This window comes from Danio rerio, chromosome 1, assembly GCF_049306965.1.
Source record: "Danio rerio strain Tuebingen ecotype United States chromosome 1, GRCz12tu, whole genome shotgun sequence".
Lineage (NCBI taxonomy): Eukaryota > Metazoa > Chordata > Actinopteri > Cypriniformes > Danionidae > Danio > Danio rerio.
Genome location: NC_133176.1, coordinates 57,952,501 through 57,971,880, shown reverse-complemented (window position 1 = coordinate 57,971,880; position 19,380 = coordinate 57,952,501). Strand labels below are relative to the sequence as shown.

The 19,380-nt window shown below is 40.6% G+C and overlaps 1 protein-coding gene and 1 long non-coding RNA gene across 3 annotated transcripts in view; one reads left to right on the top strand and one right to left on the bottom strand.

The window, feature by feature from the left end:
* Nucleotides 1–927: 927 nt before the first annotated feature.
* The window catches only part of LOC110439889 (somatostatin receptor type 5), a 36,253-nt gene continuing 17,800 nt past the window's right edge, over nt 928–19,380 (bottom strand). The window contains exon 3 of one of the 2 annotated variants that reach the window (XM_021477413.3): nt 928–2,875. In XM_021477413.3, coding sequence (XP_021333088.1) covers nt 2,792–2,875 — 84 coding nt within the window. In that variant the 3' untranslated portion in view covers nt 928–2,791. The remainder of the gene's footprint in view (nt 2,876–19,380) is intronic. The other variant, XM_021477411.3, reaches the window with a different exon arrangement.
* Nucleotides 5,197–19,380, top strand: part of LOC141375098 (uncharacterized) — a 21,548-nt gene continuing 7,364 nt past the window's right edge. Inside the window, exons 1-3 of the long non-coding RNA XR_012382367.1 lie at nt 5,197–5,289; nt 5,463–5,661; nt 17,988–18,221. This is a non-coding gene — a long non-coding RNA (uncharacterized lncRNA). The remainder of the gene's footprint in view (nt 5,290–5,462; nt 5,662–17,987; nt 18,222–19,380) is intronic.

Sequence of the window (19,380 nt, the reverse complement as noted above, 5' to 3'; positions counted from 1 at the left end):
TATACATTTCTGTTTTCTTCACATCAATCAGAAACTCGATGGCAGAGGAGAGAGGAAAAGTTGATTGTGTGTTGCAGGAAAATCGATTGAATGTTTCTCTTTTAGAGAGAAACATTTTTAAAAGCAATATACCAACATTCATCATTCCTAAATCCCCCTCACTCAGGCCTTAAGTCTTTTCTGTCTTCTAAATCCCTCTTCTGTCTTCACGTGATTTTTTTAAAAGTGAGGCCCAAAAGTCTGAGACCACGTCGAAAATCTGGGATTCAAAATGTAATTTAAGCCTGAAAATAAACAGCAGTTGTTTAGGCTTTGAGAAACGTTTAAACAAAGTGACAGTGTTGTAAAATAAAGAGGCATTTTATACTCTGCAAATGTTTATTTTTTTAGGTTGCTGATAAAATAAGCCAATTTTAGGCGGGAAAAATGTCTTGATTAAGATTGTGGGGGGTTGTATCAACAGTCATTAATTCAATCAAAATGAACAATTCTCTTGTTTGTGGTGTTTATTTTAGATTATTTATTTTGGTGTTCGTATTTTTTACATCATGTGTCCTCATAATGAATGAAAGAACTTCCCCGCCCTCTTCAAATACATCTCTTCTCTGATTGGTGTTTACTGGTGCGAGGGCGGGATCACCCTGTCACTCAGATGAAATCCACCAATAGCAAACCACTACCATCAAATCAATGCCCAGTGGACGAAATCCATAGATATTTACATTAGATGTCGTCTACGCTATTGTTGTCTATTGGAAGGATTGCATTAATAAAGCTGCCATTTTGGTACAGTGTAGCACTCCTTTGAAATTAATGTGGGACCAAGGTGCAGTGGAGGACTGGCTATCCGGAGCTATAGATATATATATATATTATTATTTACTTATACTTATTTATTTATAGATTATTATTTACATCACTTTTTTACATTGATGGAACAGTGCACAGGCACTGTTATGTTATTAGGCACCCTTATAAATTAATGCCTAGTTCAGACTGCTTGATTTTAGCCCCGATTTTGGCTCGCCGACAGGTTTTGAGAAATCGCCGACAAATGCCTGAAATCACAGGCAAATCGGTGCTCGTGCACGTGAGTGACAATCACACAGTATGAACTATCAAAGACGCGATCTGAGAGAATCGCCGATGAGTCGCCGATGCCTGCGAGATATTTGGCATGCTAAATATCTGGAGCTGTCGGCGATTTAAATCACGCCGTGTGAATTGAGTTTTGACTGAAAATAACATCAGCGATCGCCTACAGCCAATAAGAGAGCGGCATTCACTTGTGTGTGCGTGTGTAAACCTGCTGCAGGTCAGTGGGAGGCTGGGGGAGAAGTTAAAAGCGCTCTTTTTCGGATTATTTGGACTCACGAAATGGAGAAAAAACTAGTGGAGGTTTGACAGGACTCAGGAGCAACCGTGTCTGTTTGACGTTTCATACAGAAAGAAATTAGTTTATTATCAACGTTGAGGAGAAATGGCTAATTCCTTTTAAACCCAGGAGAGCAAATATGTAAATTTTCTACCCCATTAAAGGCTTCTTTCTCATTATGTAGTTAATAACAAAAGATATAGTATGTGTTTTTGGCTGTGAGACGTAGTTTGGACGAAGTTGTCGGCGATTCTTCCTATAGTAAAGTCATGCAATGTGAAAGTCCCTGTCGCTGATCCATCTTGCAGTGTAAACAAAGCAGCAAGGAAATGCTAGCCCAGATAGACATGCAGTGAAAACAACTGTGACACCACTACTTTGAAAATCATGCAGTCTGAACTCGACATAAGTTACTTCAAAAACTAGCCGTTACTTCACTTAGCAGACAATAATTCACGTTTCTGGCACCGCAGAGTCGTGTTGTCATATATTTTGTTCACATTGTTTGCTGATTTTATTCAACAAAACTAGCATAAGCCTAGAATTTGGTGCAAGTATGCGCTACTTCGCCTTATAGTCAGTGCAGTAAGAGACTGTATTATCATCAAAATCACAAAAGTTCGTAAAAAGCGAAATCTTACCTATAAAATGTTCTGCTTTTATACTTTGTTTGCTCGTTACTACACCCGAAAAGTCCAGCATCTTCAGATTGGCTTTAGTCTTAACTAGTGCGGTTGAATGACTTTTGTCCTGGGAGCACTGTACCAATATGGCGGCTGTATTGACGCATGCTCAGAGCCTGTATGTGATATCTAGTGTATGCATCTTGGACAAAAATGTTTGTAGTTGTTTTTGTACATAATATATTTTGTACATATATTGTACGTAACATCATTAAATTTGTTATATAAAAATAAAACCGTGAAAAAAAAAATGTCATATTAAATTCTAAAAAATAAACAGATTTTCAATAGTGATCTCAGACTAGATTTTGGTTTTAATTACAGCTAATATTTCGTAAATTATAAAATAAAATAAATCACTTTAGAGCTATTAAATTCAAAATAGAAGTTTCCATGATTTTTGCAGGCCTGTTCAAATTTCCTGGATCTTCCATGCTTTGCGTGACCGAGCAGACCCTGGTGCTTCCTGGCATTGTTGGGATGTGGTCAAAGGTCACGGCTGGAGCTGGGCGTGGCCACGGCGGGCACCGGGTGAAGACTGAGCTCTGCTGCACGGGTGGGCGGAGTCACTGGCACATTCAGGGGCGTGGCTTGAGGCTCAGGCCACACCTTCCATAAGCAGTCGGAGGTAGAGAGACAGGCAGACAGACATATTGAAGGGATGAACAGACAGACGGTAAGAGCACAGAGAAAGAGACGGAATAAAGATGACAGACAGAGAGAGAAACAGCGTTTAGAGTGTGGACTGGCCAATGATCAGGGGTCTTGCAGGAGGAGGCTTCTCAGATGCGCTCATGCAAGACTGTAACTGCAGATCCTGCAGAAACACAGAACAGGACAGACAGTGGCAGCTCTGCACTGCTGTGTGTAGTGCTCATGATGACTTCTGTCACCACATTCACTTTACCACTGATTTAACACTCATCAAATATCACAATACTAACACTTATCGATGCTATGGTGAAAATATAAACAGGAAAAGTCACTGAATAATACAGTTTATTTTCATTTATTAATAAACACCCAGTGTTTGATGTCAGAGTAGAACCGTTTGAACTTAAAATGAAGTCAAATAAATGAAGGCTATCAATAAAGAATATGAGCGAGGAATCTACTGATTTAATTGCTGGGATGACTTTGAAGTACTGTGGAGAAATGCTGAAACTGATTTCTGCTTTTATTATCAAGGAGTGTTATAAATGAAGGTATTGCTACAGATTGTTTATATTTGCTCTGAGGTATCATTTCTGAATGTGAGTTAATGGCGGAAAAAAAATAGAGAAATAGATTCTGCATCAATTACTGTTCAAAACTAGCCTAGAGCGCCGTCTGCTATTCAAAACTAGCCTAGAGTATCATCTGCTGTTCAAAACTAGCTTAGAGATGTTCAAAACTAGCCTAAAGTGCTATCTGCTGTTCAAAACTAGCCTAGAAATCTATCAGCTGGTCAAAACTAGCCTAGAGGTGTTATAAACTAGCCTAGAGTTGTGTCCCCTGCTGAAAAATCCAGCTTAAACCAGCCTAGGCTAGTTGGCTGGTTTTAGCTGGTTGACCAGCCTGGTTTTAGAGGGGTTTTGGCCATTTCCAGGCTGGTTTCCAGCCATTTCCAGCCTGGTCTTAGCTGGTCAGGCTGGAAAATGACCAGCCAAATCCAGCTAAAACCAGCTTGACCAGCCTGGTTTAAGCTGGATATAGCTGGTTTTGGCTAGACTCCCAGCTTGGCTAGGCTGGTCAAGCTGGTTTTAGCTGGTCATCTCCCATACTGACCAGCTAAGACCAGGCTGGAAATGGCTGGAAACCAGCCTGGAAGTGGCCAAAACCCCTCTAAAACCAGCCTGGTCGACCAGCTAGAACCAGCCAACCAGCTTAAGCTGGTTTAAGCTAGATTTTTCAGCAGGGCGATGTTAAAAACTAGCCTAGAGTTGTGCTGTTCAAAACTAGCCTAGAGTGCCGTCTGCTCTTCAAAACTAGCCTAGAGATGTTACAACCTAGCCTAAAGCGCCGTCTGCTGTTCAAAACTAGCCTAGAGCACCGACTGCTGTTCAAAACTAGCCTAGAGATGTTAAAAACTAGCCTAGAATGCAGTTAGCTGTTCAAAACTAGCTTAGAGCACCATCAATGGTTAAAAACCAGCCTAGAGTGCATCTGCTGTTCAAAACTAGTGATATCAGCTATTCAAAACTAGCCATTAGCTTTTCTAGCCTAGAGTGCTATTAGCTCTTTAAAACTAGCCATTAGCTGTTCAAAATCAGCCTAGAGCATCATTAGCTGTTCAAAACTAGCCTAGGGCACTATCTACTCTTAGCCTAGAGAGCCATCTGCTATTTAAAACTAGCGACATCAGCTATTCAAAACAAGCCTAGAGTGCCATTAGCTGTTCAAATCTAGCCATTAGCTTTTCAAAACTAGCCAAGAGCACCATCTGCTCTTCAAAACTAGCCTAGAGAGCCATCTGCTATTTAAAACTAGCGACATCAGCTATTTAAAACTAGCCTAGAGTGCCATTAGCTGTTCAGATCTAGCCATTAGCTTTTCAAAACTAGCCTAGAGCACCATTTGCTCTTCAAAACTCGCCTAGAGAGCCGTCTGCTATTTAAAACTAGCAACACTAGTTATTCAAAACTAGCTTAGAGTACCATCAGCTGTTCAAATCTAGCCATTAGCTTTTCAAAACAAGCCTAGAGTTTCATCTGCTGTTTAAAACTAGCCTAGAGCACCGTTAGTTGTTCAAAACTAGCCTAGAGCGCTGTTAGCTGTTCAAAACTAGCCTACAGCACCGTTAGCTGTTCAAAACTAGCCTAGAGCGCCGTTAGCTGTTCAAAACCATCCTAAAAGGCCATCTACTAGCCTTGAGAGCTTTTTGCTGTTCAAAACAAAGCTCAGAATTGATTGAAATCAGAATAGCATTGAATTTAGAAACTTTCCGAAGGGATGCAGAACCATTTTCTGGAACAACTTAGGTCAACACAACTCTACTGTATAACATACATTTTTGGGCTGCATTTGATTGTTGTTGAGTCTGACAACACATGGATCATGTTCATACAGTCTAAAAAAAGCTGCAATCAAAGTCCTTTGAAAATCACAGTGTGAGCTCAGCCTAAGCATACAGTAATGAAAATCCTGCCTTTACTGTAGGTTTACAGACCCTGTATTTCAGACCCCCAGTTTCTTCAGCGTTTGTGTTCCGTCAAGAAAATGACAGCCTACAGGTTTTGTGTCGACATCATGGTGAGTAAATGATCGCAGAATTTTATTTTAGGCAAACTATTACTTTAAATTGCACATGTAAGAATAAAAGAGCCGAAGACTAACATTGTCAGCCGCTTTCCAGCGTCCTGTTTCTCATTCTCTACAATGACATGTTCGTTCTTGTGCACAATGTGCTTGTAATTCGGTTTCAGCTCTGAGATTCCCTGCTGCTGCTCCACATAACTGAGCGAGGGAAACAGATTGGCAAAATTAACCCTTTTCCAGAAGAGCGACACCGGAGATGCTGCACTGATGCAGGATCTGTTAGACCCTGATAAACCTGGCCTACATTTCCACTGACTGTGTTACAGTTCAAAGAAATGAAATACACAGCATTATTTTTACTTTAAGGTGAGATTTATGATTAATATTAATCAATTATATGTGTATATAGCATCATTTGTATTATCATTAAATAATATGGGTTATTTGTGCATTATTTTTAACATTTAAATGTAGATCGGCTTAGTCTCTATTTCAGAGGTCACCACAGCGGAATGAACTGCAATGCATATATTGTCAGTTATTAAAATTATTGAGTTATTGTATATAGTGGAATATTTGCTAATTATATCTCATTTTAATTATATCTCAAGGTAAATTTAAATGATTCATTAATTACAGTATATGTGTGTGTAAATACAGTCACCGGCCACTTTATTAGGTACACCTGACAAATTGCTCGTTAACGCAAACTTCTAACTCAATGGATTTAGGCATGTAGACATGATCAAGACGATGTGCTGCAGTTAAAACCGAGCATCAGAATGGGGAATAAAGGTGATTTAGGGGGCTGATCACATCGAACGCGGTCAATGCTTCTCTTTTGAATGGTTTACTAACCGCCGGAAGTGTTTTGCGGACTGCTTAATCACCCTGCACTAGGGATGGGAAGATTCATCGATATGTATCGATACGCGGTCATGCGCGTGCACGATGCGAGTGCATCGGTTGAGCAGCAGAGGATGAATGAAATTTTGGAAGCAAATCGAGATGCATCGGTTTTTGCGAGATGCATCGATTTTTCCGAGATACAGCTTATATTTTTAATATAGAATGTATTTTTATTTATTAACAAGTGTTGTCAACCTGTTTTTGGCGCATAATTTAATCAACCTACATAAAGTAAGCCTTAGCAACGGATTTGCGGATGTGTACACTTACACTACAACTCAGTGTATCAGGTGTGTGGATGAAGCTAGTGGTGCACCCTCAGAAAGCGCGAGAAGCAAAACAAACATTTTAGTCCCCACTCAGTTTTAAATCTAAAGTATGGCAAGCAACATTATGGATTTAAGGATGGACGACATGACAGGACAGATGCAATTTGCAAAATGTGCCGCGCATCTGTAAAATACGCGGGCAGTATGACTAATCTGATATCTCACTTGAAGCGGCGCCACGGTGTTGTAGTGAAAGCATTTTCCAGTGTTCCTGCATCCCCGGCTTTCGCACTGCTTCAACCAGCTCCAAAAGTGGTGAGAAAAGTATTGCAAGTTTTTTTTTCCGTGCGCAACAGTTCTGCTCGCTCTACACCAATAACGAATGCTATTGCATTGTTCATCTGCAAAGATATTCAGCCTAGTGTCACGGAGAACGAAGGTTTTAAACACCTCCTCCTGTTAATTTTTATTTAATTATAATAATAATATTAATAATAATAATGATAAAAATAATGGGTGTCACGGTGGCACAGTGGGTAGTTTGACCACCTCACAGCAAGAAGATTGCTGGTTTGTTTTATTTTTATTAGCCTGTTGTTTACAGTGGCAGTGATGTTTCAAAGCAGCATAACACTGCTAGTTCACCACCTTAAGTTTTGAATAATCAGTGGCAAAATATATCTTTGTAAAACTTGTTTTCATAGTTGAAAAGTTAAATCACAATTCTTGTTGTGCAATGGTAAACCTTTATGTTGAAAGAGTGCAAATATATATATATTTTTAATATATATTGCACTTATACATTCTGTTTATCTTGAAAATACTTAAATAATATGTGCTATAGGTTCTAAAATGGCCCTCTACTGTAAACTGACACTCTGGCTCTGAGAGAAAAGCCAGTTTGTAAAAAAAGTCTTGGTTTTGCTTGGTTTATAAATAATCAAACTCATTCAATGGCACAGCATCCTTTCTTACATCATCTCATAAACTTGATCTAATTAGTTAGTGCTGAAATATCGCATCGTATCGTGATATGGGTGTAAATCGTATCGTGTTGCATCGCAATATGTCACAAATGTATCGCTAATATATCGGATCGTATTCTTTGTATCGAGATGCGAATCGGATCGGCATTATAGCTTAGATGCCCAACCCTACCCTGCACACCTCGCGTTTTAACCGAATGCTGCGCCTCGTGTTTTTGCATTTGATCGCCAGGCGCTCTCAGTTGAAAAAAGTTGACTTTGAGCAGAAAAGGCGTGTTACGTCAGTCGAGTCTTTTTCATTCTCCGATCAAAGGAAAGCCGAGGCTGGGTTTCCGTTGAGGTGTCTGCAGTGCTTGTGTTGTCAAGGCAACAACGGAGATTTCTGAAGATGGAGGAGACTTGTGGTTGCTGTTTTGGGTTATCCAGAGCTGTATGACTTCACAAATCATGAATTTCACAATATTGTTAAATATTAAAATTATATTAATATCAAAAGCAACACATTACCCAGCTGATTCAATCGTTGCCTAGCGACCTAAGAAAGCGCACTGCGCTCTTTTTTTTCTTGTCAACAAAAAGACAGTGTGGTGCGCCTCTGGTTTTTGAAACATAAATGCGCATTATGTGTGATCGGCCCCTTAAGTGATTTTGTACTTGGTCTGAGTATTTCAGAAACTGCTGATCTACTGGGATTTTCATGCACATGTAACAGGTATTAAATTTATTTATGTTTTCGTTATAAATTCACGCAAAATCTTTGTTTTGTTGGTCATTAATATGTAAGAAATAAAGAGAAAATGTTTTATTTTTGTTTTGACGCGTCGGCGCGATGACGTCATTGACGTGCGTTGCCGCGATGACGTCAGTGACATAGCGCGCGCTTTGCTTCAGTCTGTCGGAGGACAGAGCAGAGCGAGGTAGGCATTTACTCCTGTCCCGTAGAAAAGTGTGTATAAAGTACAAAAATATGTAATTTAGATGAAGTGAGTTTGTTATAATATGTTATATAACATGTACATGAGTTATATGAGTGTGTTTGGGTTCTTTATATCGTGTTTTAACCTGCCAAACTGTCGTTTCAACCAAGAGAAGTGCAGTGCACAATATTAGCATGGAATTTAGCCTGTGAAATTTGTATTTTGATTGCTGATTTTCGATTTGTTTTGTGTATGAATGTTTAGCAGTAGCAGGCGTAAGAGGAGTTTTAAGAGAAGACTAACTGCATGTTCTCTGTTTGTGCAGGTATTGTTTTTTGTGTTTTATGTGTCTGATGTTTAATGTGTTATATAAAATACTGGTAAATGTTATATATTATATATTAAGTGGAGTTTTTGTAAAGCATTGGGAAGTTAAAATATTCACTATATTAATTAACAGTTTTATAATGACTTATCTTTTTTCATTATGTAATATGTTATATTTACTGTTTTGTTCTTGCTTGAGTCTGTCGGAGGACAGAGCAGAGCGAGCAGTAGCAGGCGTAAGAGGAGTTTTAAGAGAAGACTAACTGCATGTTCTCTGTTTGTGCAGCACTTAAATAAATGAGACCGCTGAACCTGCAGACAGACTCCAGCTCTTTACTTTACACAACACAACACAACACAACGCAGAGGGGTAGTCGAGCCGTTAAGACCGGCCCCGGCTACATTGGTGCCGTGACCTTCGAAAGGATCAACATCAGATTGACCACCGGATGTTGCTGTATGCTGCATTCTTCACACCAAGGATTCGGTTTAACTTTTCCCTTCTTGACTTATCTGCTGGAGAGAGGTACAAAGACTCATTGTGAAACATCAGTGAAGATAATTTGACAGAGACCAAAAAAAAAAAAAAAAAAAAAAAAAAAAAAGTTTACATAGTTTTTTTCTATTGGACACCTGCAAAGACTTTTGACAGAACATTTTTTTTTCTCTTTTTGCTTAATCGTAATAAAATAATAGCAATATTTGAATAATAATTATAGTTATAATAATTTTAAAGAAAAGAAAATGTCATACACTTACGCTGCTGACGATGTTGAGGATGATGTGTATATTGGAGGAGGAAGGGGTAGATTTTTTAGAGATATAGTTCATGCACCAGGAGCTATGGGTTTTGTTGACTCTCCAGTGGTTAGTTCTACACGCATAAAAACTGATTGTCAAGTTCCCAGGTCAGACACACCTTCCACTGATTTGAGCCATCTCATTACACAATTAGCACATGAGATAGGACAATCAATCTCAGCACAGTTGTGCAAGGGAAATGAAAAGGGGGACAAAGTGTCGAACAATTCAAATGTAGGTTTAGAAACACCCTCAGCAGAATCACATTCTTTGAACATGACTGGTGTAAAACTAGTGATGCATTCTGACGTAAAAGAGCCACCAAGCTTTCGTGGAGATGGCACTGATAAACTTTCTATCCATGAGTGGGAAGAACAAATTGATGTTTATCTTAGAAAGAGAGGTGTGCCCAAAGGAGAGCAGGCTCAAGAGATGATATCTAGACTTGGGGGGAGAGCAAGAGACGTAATTAAAGTTACATTGCGTAGTAATTCATCTTTAAAACCTGATGAAGACCCGAAAGTTGTTATTGACATTCTTAAGCAGCACTTTAGTGAACTGACATACTCTGCAATGCCACTCGCTGATTTCTATAACACTCTGCCTGCAGTAGGAGAAAATGCAATGGACTATTGGATTCGTTTGAATAAGGCTGTTGATGTTGCAGAGCACTGCTTAAAAAGACAGGGACGTAACCTTGAAGATCCAAGTAAGGAGGTAACAATGATGTTCGTAAAACACTGCCCAGATCCAGCTCTTTCTGCTGTGCTAAAATTTAAAACTGCAGACAAGTGGAAAGCTTGTGAGATTCAGGAGCACCTTGATGATCATCATACGCAGTTGAAGATTCGGCAGCAGCAGGCCAAATCAAGACGTCCTGGTGTTGAGAGATATGCCACTGCGAATGTGCAGGCCACTGTAATTGATGAATCTGTGCAGGTGGGCGCATCAACAAGACTCCAAAATCAAACTGAAATGGTGGGTGATGTTCGCACAGTGTCTGATACTACAAGCTTGCAGAATCTCATTACTCAACTTGATCAAATGTTAAAGCAGAACAATCAAGCAGCAATCCGTACCCCATATATGTCAGGTGGATATCGGTCAGTCCGGAAACCATGTAGAGTCTGCAAAGCAACTGATCACTCAACTACCATGCACTGCCGACGAGAAGGTCTGTGTATGTCATGCTGTATGCCTGGCCACTGGAAAAGAGACTGCCCTAAGGCAAGATATGGAGCCAGTGTTCCCAATTTGAATATGAGTCAAGAACAACAACAGCTGTTAAACTGACGGACCTGCATATGGAGAGGGAATGTGCAGGTGAACAAAATAAAACCCTCAACCAACAATGTGAGATTGATTGGGAGCGATGGTATGAAAGTGCTTCCTCGGCTCAATATGAAGATAGTCAAGTAGTCATGCAAAATTCACAAAAAATTGAACTGTTTAGTGAACTGTTTTATGCTCCAGTAATCATAAACAAAACGTTCCAAGTAAAGGGAATGCTGGACTCAGGCTCCATGGCCTGTACAGTAAGCGAAGATACAGCGTCTCGATTGATGGAAAAAAACATACTCACCTATGACAAACAACTAACTGAGCGAGTCGTCCTGGTTGGGTGTGGAGGTCATCAAACCCGCCCTAAGTGCATGTATGAAGTGGAGATAGAAGTGTACGGTGTTCAGTGCATTGTTCCCATTCTTGTGGTCCCAGGACAAAAAGATGATCTCATCCTTGGATCTAATGTCATAAAGTACCTGATGCATGAGATGAAAAGCAGTGATGACTACTGGAGAGTGGCCACTCAGAGCTGTGATTCCTCATTGGCCCCTGATGCTTCTCAGTTTCTTGATATGATGGCTGGATTGACACGATGGCAGGGTGCTGAAACTCCTAATAAGATTGGAACTGTGAAACTGACACAAGCTGTGACCCTCATGGCGAAACAGGAGTATCTTGTTTGGGGCAGACTCCCGAAAAACACTCCTATGTCTCCAGGCAGCACAGTGGTTGTTGAGCCCACGTCCTCAAAATCCATGCAACGAAACATTCTGGTTGCCCGCATTATCACACCTATGTGGGGTGATGGATATATCCCTATGAAAATTATGAACCTTTCCGATCAGCCAGTAACTTTAAAGAGAAATTGCAAGCTAGCAGATGTTTCGCCCTGTGTAGCTGTTGAAGATTTCACAGCTTTCCAGAACACTAGTCAGGTTGATAGGAAGGAACAAGTGTTAGCTAACACTGAATCTAACTCTGAGGATCTCAAGAAAAAACTTGTAGAGGTTGGCCTTAAGGATTTAGACATTGATTTGTGCCAAGTAAGCAACTCTACTAAGCAAGAGTTAGTTCAGCTATTAGTTAATTATAATGACATCTTTTCGAAACATGCTTTGGACTGTGGCGAGGCAAAAGGCTTCTCTCATCGGATCCGTCTGACAGACGAACGCCCATTTCGCCTTCCTTACAGAAGAGTTCCTCCTGCTCATTACGAAAAACTGAGACAAGTCTTGACAGAGATGGAAAATCAGGGCATAATAAGGAAGTCCATTAGTGAATTTGCCTCACCACTAGTCATGGTATGGAAAAAAGATGGCAGTTTGAGAATTTGCACCGACTTTAGATGGCTCAATGCCAGGACTTTAAAAGACGCGCACCCACTCCCACATCAGTCAGACTGTTTGGCATCCTTGGGTGGGAATGTCTATTTTAGCACAATGGACTTGACTTCGGGTTTCTATAATATACCCATGCATGAGGAAGACAAGAAATTTACTGCATTCACCACCCCACTTGGTCTGCATGAATACAACCGCATGCCACAAGGCTTATGCAATAGCCCCGCTTCGTTTATGCGGATGATGCTGAGTATATTTGGTGACCTGAATTTTACTAAGCTATTGTGCTATTTAGACGACCTACTAGTTTTTGCAGCCACTGAGAAGGAAGCATTGAGTAGGTTGGAGGAAGTATTCCAAAGACTTCGCCAGAACAATCTGAAACTGAGTCCCAAAAAGTGTCACCTATTGCGAACATCAGTGAAGTTCTTGGGGCACATAATCGGAGGGGGTGGAGTTTCTGTTGACCCAGAAAAGGTGGATGTAATCTCCCGTATGAACAAGTCAGATCTTATGGACAATGACGGAGTTACTCCTTCTGTTAAAAGAATAAAATCCTTTCTGGGAATGGTCTTTTATTATCAGCATTACATAGCTAATTGCTCTGCCATTGCAAAACCTTTGTTTGCCCTCACTGCTGGACAGAAGAGGAAAGGAAAGGGAAGGATCACAAAACAGGCTGGTACCTATAGGAAACTAAAATCTTCCGATTGGACGGCAGAGTGTGATGCAAGTTTCAACTCACTGAAAGAGAAGTTGTTAAACTGTGTAATACTGGCACATCCTGATTTTTCGAAACCCTTCATCCTGTCCATAGATGCTTCTTTAGATGGGTTGGGGGCAGTATTAGCTCAAATACCTCAGGGGGAAGACAAAGCTAGGCCTGTTGCATTCGCAAGCAAAACACTCAGTACCTCACAGAAACGATATCCAGCCCACCGCCTTGAATTTTTGGCCTTAAAGTGGAGTGTTTGCGAGAAGTTTAGTCATTGGCTTAAGGGGAACACATTTACCGTATGGACGGATAACAATCCGTTGACATACATAATGACTAAACCAAAGCTAGATGCCTGCGAACAACGTTGGGTCGCCAAGCTAGCCCCATATACCTTCGATATACGTCACATAGCAGGAAGTAAGAATGTGGTGGCTGATGTTCTTAGTCGTGATCCTTTTGCAAAGACAGTCAGTAATAGGCTGCTCAATGAGTTCTATAAGTGCTTGCTGTCTGAGGCTGAAGAAGTTTGTGAGGAAAGGATCCAGGATGCATTCAGACTGAAAGTTCAGTGTCACCGCAAGGAGTCTGAGTCTGACCCCAAAGAGATTCTTTCAGTAGCTAATTCAGATTCTTGTGATGCTAATGAAGTTAATGCTCTTTGTGAAGCTCATAATAACTGGGAACAAGCAGCAGAGTCTAGGGCAATGCATTTAATTCAATCTGTTCAGCAGTTCACACCATCTAATCTGGACACCTTAACGGAACTCTCCTTACAAGAACTTCAACAACGACAGGAACAGGATACCAGTATAGCCACAATTGCCCCTTTTGTGTCCCGCAAAAGAAGGCCTTCAAGGCGAGAAAAGGCTAACTTCAACCTGGGCGCACTGTTTCTCAGCAAACAGTGGGAGAGACTTACAATTCTCGATGGGATACTTTATCGAGTGTCTAAGGACCCTACATGCAAGCAGAAGCGATATCAGTATGTGCTGCCCCAGAGTCTCAAGGCTAAAGCATTGAGTGGTATTCACGACCTTGCAGGACACCAGGGTCAAGCAAGAACACTTTATTTGGCAAGGCAGCGATTTTTTTGGCCTAAGATGGAGCAGGACGTCAAGGCCTATGTCAAATGTTGCCAAAGATGCATTCTTGCTAAATCACCTGAACCATCCGCTAGAGCCCCATTGGAGAGTATCAGAACTTCGTCACCCATGGAACTTGTATGCCTGGACTTTTGGAGTGCAGAAGACTCAAAGCAAAACTCTGTCGACGTGTTAGTAGTTACGGACCACTTCACCAAATTAGCCCATGCGTTTCCGTGTGCCAATCAGACAGCTAAGCAAGTGGCAAGGAAGCTGTGGGATCATGTTTTTTGTGTTTATGGATTCCCGGAACGTATACACACAGACCAAGGTGCTAATTTTGAGAGTGGTTTAATCGCAGAGTTGCTTAAGTTGTCAGGAGTTGTTAAATCACATACCACAGCATATCATCCAATGGGCAACGGAGGAACTGAACGATTTAATAGGACTTTAGGAGCAATGCTGCGCTCTTTGCCATTAAAAGCTAAACATCAATGGCCTCAACAAATTCAGACCCTAACATTTGCCTATAATGCCACTGTACATGAAACAACTGGGTTTCCGCCGTTTTACCTTATGTTTGGCCGCGTGCCAAGACTCCCTGTAGACGTGATGTTCAAACAGGTATTACGGGATCCTGTAGTAGTGGATTATAGTACTTACGCCAAGACGTTACTCTCTCATCTCCATGAAGCAGCAGCCATTGCCCAACAGCATTCTGCTAAAGAGCAACAAAAACAAGCTCAGGGATATAACAAAAAAGTAAAGGGCACGCATTTGAACATTGGAGATCATGTACTGATCGCTAATAAGGGAGAGAGAGGAAGGAGGAAACTTGCTGATAAGTGGGAGTCCACTATCTATAAAGTCATCAAACGGAACCCTCGGACACATACATATGTGGTACAAGACAATAACGGAGCTAGGAGAGTTGTACATCGCAATCTTTTATTGGACATCAGCTTTTTACCTGCTCAGATGGAGTTTGGAGGAGCCAGTGATTTGTGGTTAGAGGAACGTGATGAGGAAGAGTCCGTTGCTACCTCAAAGACTCAGGATCTCTCAGTTTGTTTGGAGAGCAGTTGTTCAAAGGAACGAACAAGTCTTTGGGTGCTGGATGGAACGGAACATTCAATGGATCATAGCACACCAAGTGAAACTGGATCTGGGTGGTTCTACACTGATGGAGGACAGCAAAGTCAGGATGATGATTGCTCTGAGAGGTTCTTTGAGGATGAAAGTCATGTTACAGAGCCTCGTGATAGTCAGACAGACTGTTTCAATCTCGATAGTGACAGAAACACATCCATTGTTAACACAGTAGAACTGCCTAATCATGAGACTGAAGATCGAGACACTCAGAACATTGGAAACACACAAAGACAGGTCACACGTGCTGGTAGAGTAGTCAAAAAGGTTAATCGTCTCATTGAGTCTATGGCACAGAAACAGTTCAACTTTAAATCAATTACAAACACCTTGGGTAGAAAGTCACAGTCATTACTTACCTTGTTTTAGACATTTATTTAATCGTCCAATTTTATGTCCTCTAATATACACTTGAGAAATAGCTTGATCCCTATAAATGTAAATTAATTCATTTGACATGGTTTAAATAGGCATAATATTGTTGACTTAATGATTTGGTATTTGGAATCTGGTATGGTGTAAAAGGCATCATTTATTCTGAGAGGCTTTTAAAGGTCTGATCATCCTTTAAATTTTTCTCAACCTTTTTGTAAGGTAGCATTTTCAAGCTGAGTAGGTTCAGAGATTGTTCGAATAATTTAGTCAACTATTTGTAAATGCTTAAGTTTTAGGGATTTTGGTGAATTTAGAAGGGGGTGAATGTAACAGGTATTAAATTTATTTATGTTTTCGTTATAAATTCACGCAAAATCTTTGTTTTGTTGGTCATTAATATGTAAGAAATAAAGAGAAAATGTTTTATTTTTGTTTTGACGCGTCGGCGCGATGACGTCATTGACGTGCGTTGCCGCGATGACGTCAGTGACATAGCGCGCGCTTTGCTTCAGTCTGTCGGAGGACAGAGCAGAGCGAGGTAGGCATTTACTCCTGTCCCGTAGAAAAGTGTGTATAAAGTACAAAAATATGTAATTTAGATGAAGTGAGTTTGTTATAATATGTTATATAACATGTACATGAGTTATATGAGTGTGTTTGGGTTCTTTATATCGTGTTTTAACCTGCCAAACTGTCGTTTCAACCAAGAGAAGTGCAGTGCACAATATTAGCATGGAATTTAGCCTGTGAAATTTGTATTTTGATTGCTGATTTTCGATTTGTTTTGTGTATGAATGTTTAGCAGTAGCAGGCGTAAGAGGAGTTTTAAGAGAAGACTAACTGCATGTTCTCTGTTTGTGCAGGTATTGTTTTTTGTGTTTTATGTGTCTGATGTTTAATGTGTTATATAAAATACTGGTAAATGTTATATATTATATATTAAGTGGAGTTTTTGTAAAGCATTGGGAAGTTAAAATATTCACTATATTAATTAACAGTTTTATAATGACTTATCTTTTTTCATTATGTAATATGTTATATTTACTGTTTTGTTCTTGCTTGAGTCTGTCGGAGGACAGAGCAGAGCGAGCAGTAGCAGGCGTAAGAGGAGTTTTAAGAGAAGACTAACTGCATGTTCTCTGTTTGTGCAGCACTTAAATAAATGAGACCGCTGAACCTGCAGACAGACTCCAGCTCTTTACTTTACACAACACAACACAACACAACGCAGAGGGGTAGTCGAGCCGTTAAGACCGGCCCCGGCTACACACAACCATCTCTAGGGTTTACAGAGAATGGTCAGATATATAGAAAATATCTAGTGAGCGGCAGTTCTGAGGGCGAAAATGTCTTGTTGATGCCAGAGGTCAGAGGAGAATGGCCAGACTGGTTCCAGCTGATAGAAAGGCAACAGTAACTCAAATAAGCACTCGTTACAACCGAGGTCTGCAGAAAAGCATCTCTGAACACACAACACATCCAACCTTGAGGCAGATGGGCTACACCAGCAGAAGACAAGACTGGGTGCCACTCCTGTCAGCTAAGAACAGTAAACTGAGGCTACAATTCACACAGGCTCACCAAAACTGGACAATAGAAGATTGGAGAAACATTTCCTGGTCTGAAGAATCTCCATTTCTGCTACAACATTTCTTCAGGATGGTCGGGTCAGAATTTGGCATCAACAACATGAAAGCATGAATCCATCCTGCCTTGTATCAACAGTTCAAGCTGCTGCTGGTGGTGTAATGGTGTGGGGGATATTTTCTTGGCACACTTTGGGTCCATTAGTACCAATTGAGCATCGTGTCAACGCCACAGCCTATCTGAGTATTGTTGCTGACCATGTCCATCCCTTTATGACCACAGTCTACATCAATCTACTGATGGCTGCTTCCAGCAAAATAACGCGCCATGTCATAAAGCATGAATCATCTCAGACTGGTTTCTTGAACATGACAATGAGTTCACTGTACTCAAATGGCCTCCACAGTCACCAGAGCTCAATCTAATAGAGCACCTTTGGTATGTGGTGGAACGGAAGACTCGCATCATGGATGTGCAGCCGACAAATCTGCAGCAACTGCGTGATGCTATCATGTCAATATGGAGCAAAATCTCTGAGGAATATTTCCAGTACCTTGTTGAATCTCTGCAAGGAAGTATTAAAGCAGTTTTAAAGGCAAAAGGGGGCCCAACCTGGTGCTAGTAGGGCGTACCTAATAAATTGGCCGCTAAGTGTATATTTAAATATATATATATTTTTTTGTCAATTACTTTTTAAAATATTAATACATTAATTTATTGATTTACTATTTACTTACGCATTTTTTATGATAATATTTATTATAAATAAATAGCCTTTAATAAATATAATATACAAATTTAATAAACAAAGCAAAAGAACATTTAACGACTGCTAACATTTAAGTCTGCTATATATATATATATAAATATATATATATATAAATATATATATATATAGCAGACTTAAATGCTAGCAGTCGTTAAATGTTCTTTTGCTTTGTTTTATAGTTGGAGTGATGCACTTTTGGTTTCGTCCCAGAGCAATCTGTAGTTCTAGAAAGCTCAGCTGGTAATGATTGGCTCCTGGTTGGAGATGAGCAGATTTAAGGATCTGCCAGTTTCTCTGCTGTGGAAACATCTAGAAGACTGATAAATTGTCCTGGAGATCCAGCGGTGAAGCAGCGGCGCTAGAAAATGGCTCAAGTGTGTGTCTGCTGCTTCCACCAATCACAGCTGGCATCAGTAAGAGCCCGTCTGACACACACACACACATCACAGCTGATAAAGGCTTAAAGGCACTGCCGCTTCACATTGATCCCAGATCAGATGCTGTGATGTCCATCAAAACAAAGACCTTCTTCATTCAGTCTCTGATTCACTGTGTCTGATCTCACTCCCAGAGGAATACACTACAAACCACACACACACACTCACTCTCGCACACGTACTTGCTTACATACGCATTAACACATACACTCATGTTCACAAAACACACTTACTGTACTCTCACACACATACATGCTCACAAACACATGCTCTTACACACATACTAGCTCACACACACATGCATACACTGACATACACACACAAGGACACGCATACACGCTTATGCACAGTTGCACACACACACATACTCTCCCTCATAGACACATATACACACATATCAAACACACACACACACACTTACACAAAAGCTTACTCCTACATATATACGCTCTCATTACACAGAGGCTCATGTACTCGAGCAAACACACTCACAAGCACACGCGCACATTCATGCTCATTCAAACACACGCACACATTTACACACATACACAATCACACATGCACACACACGCTCACACATACACACACACACACACACACAGACGCATTCAGTGCAGACACACATTCACACACACACAGTACATACACAAGCACACACATACACGTTTATACACACACATACATGCTCTCACACAATCTACACATGCTTGCTCACACACTCACACATACACGCTTTCGTACGCAAATACATACACACACATATTTATGCACACACATTCACATGCAAATGCGCAAACACACAAAAACTCAAATGCATGCACACACTTTCACACACAGAGACATATTAACACACACACACACACACACACACACTTTTTCTCTGTTTTTCACCGTCGTATTGTTACATTTTTCAAAAGCCTCGTCTCTTTATTGGTGTCAATCAAGTTCCTGAAGGTCCGTTGGCATTTCTGTGTGGAGTTTGCATGTTCTCCCCGTGTTGGAGTGGGTTTCCTCTGGGTGCTTCGGTTTCCCCCACAGTCCAAACGCATGCGCTGTAGGGGAATTGGATGAACTAAATTGGCCAGAGTGTGTATGGGTGTTTTCCAGTACTGGGTTGCAGCTGGAAGGGCATCTG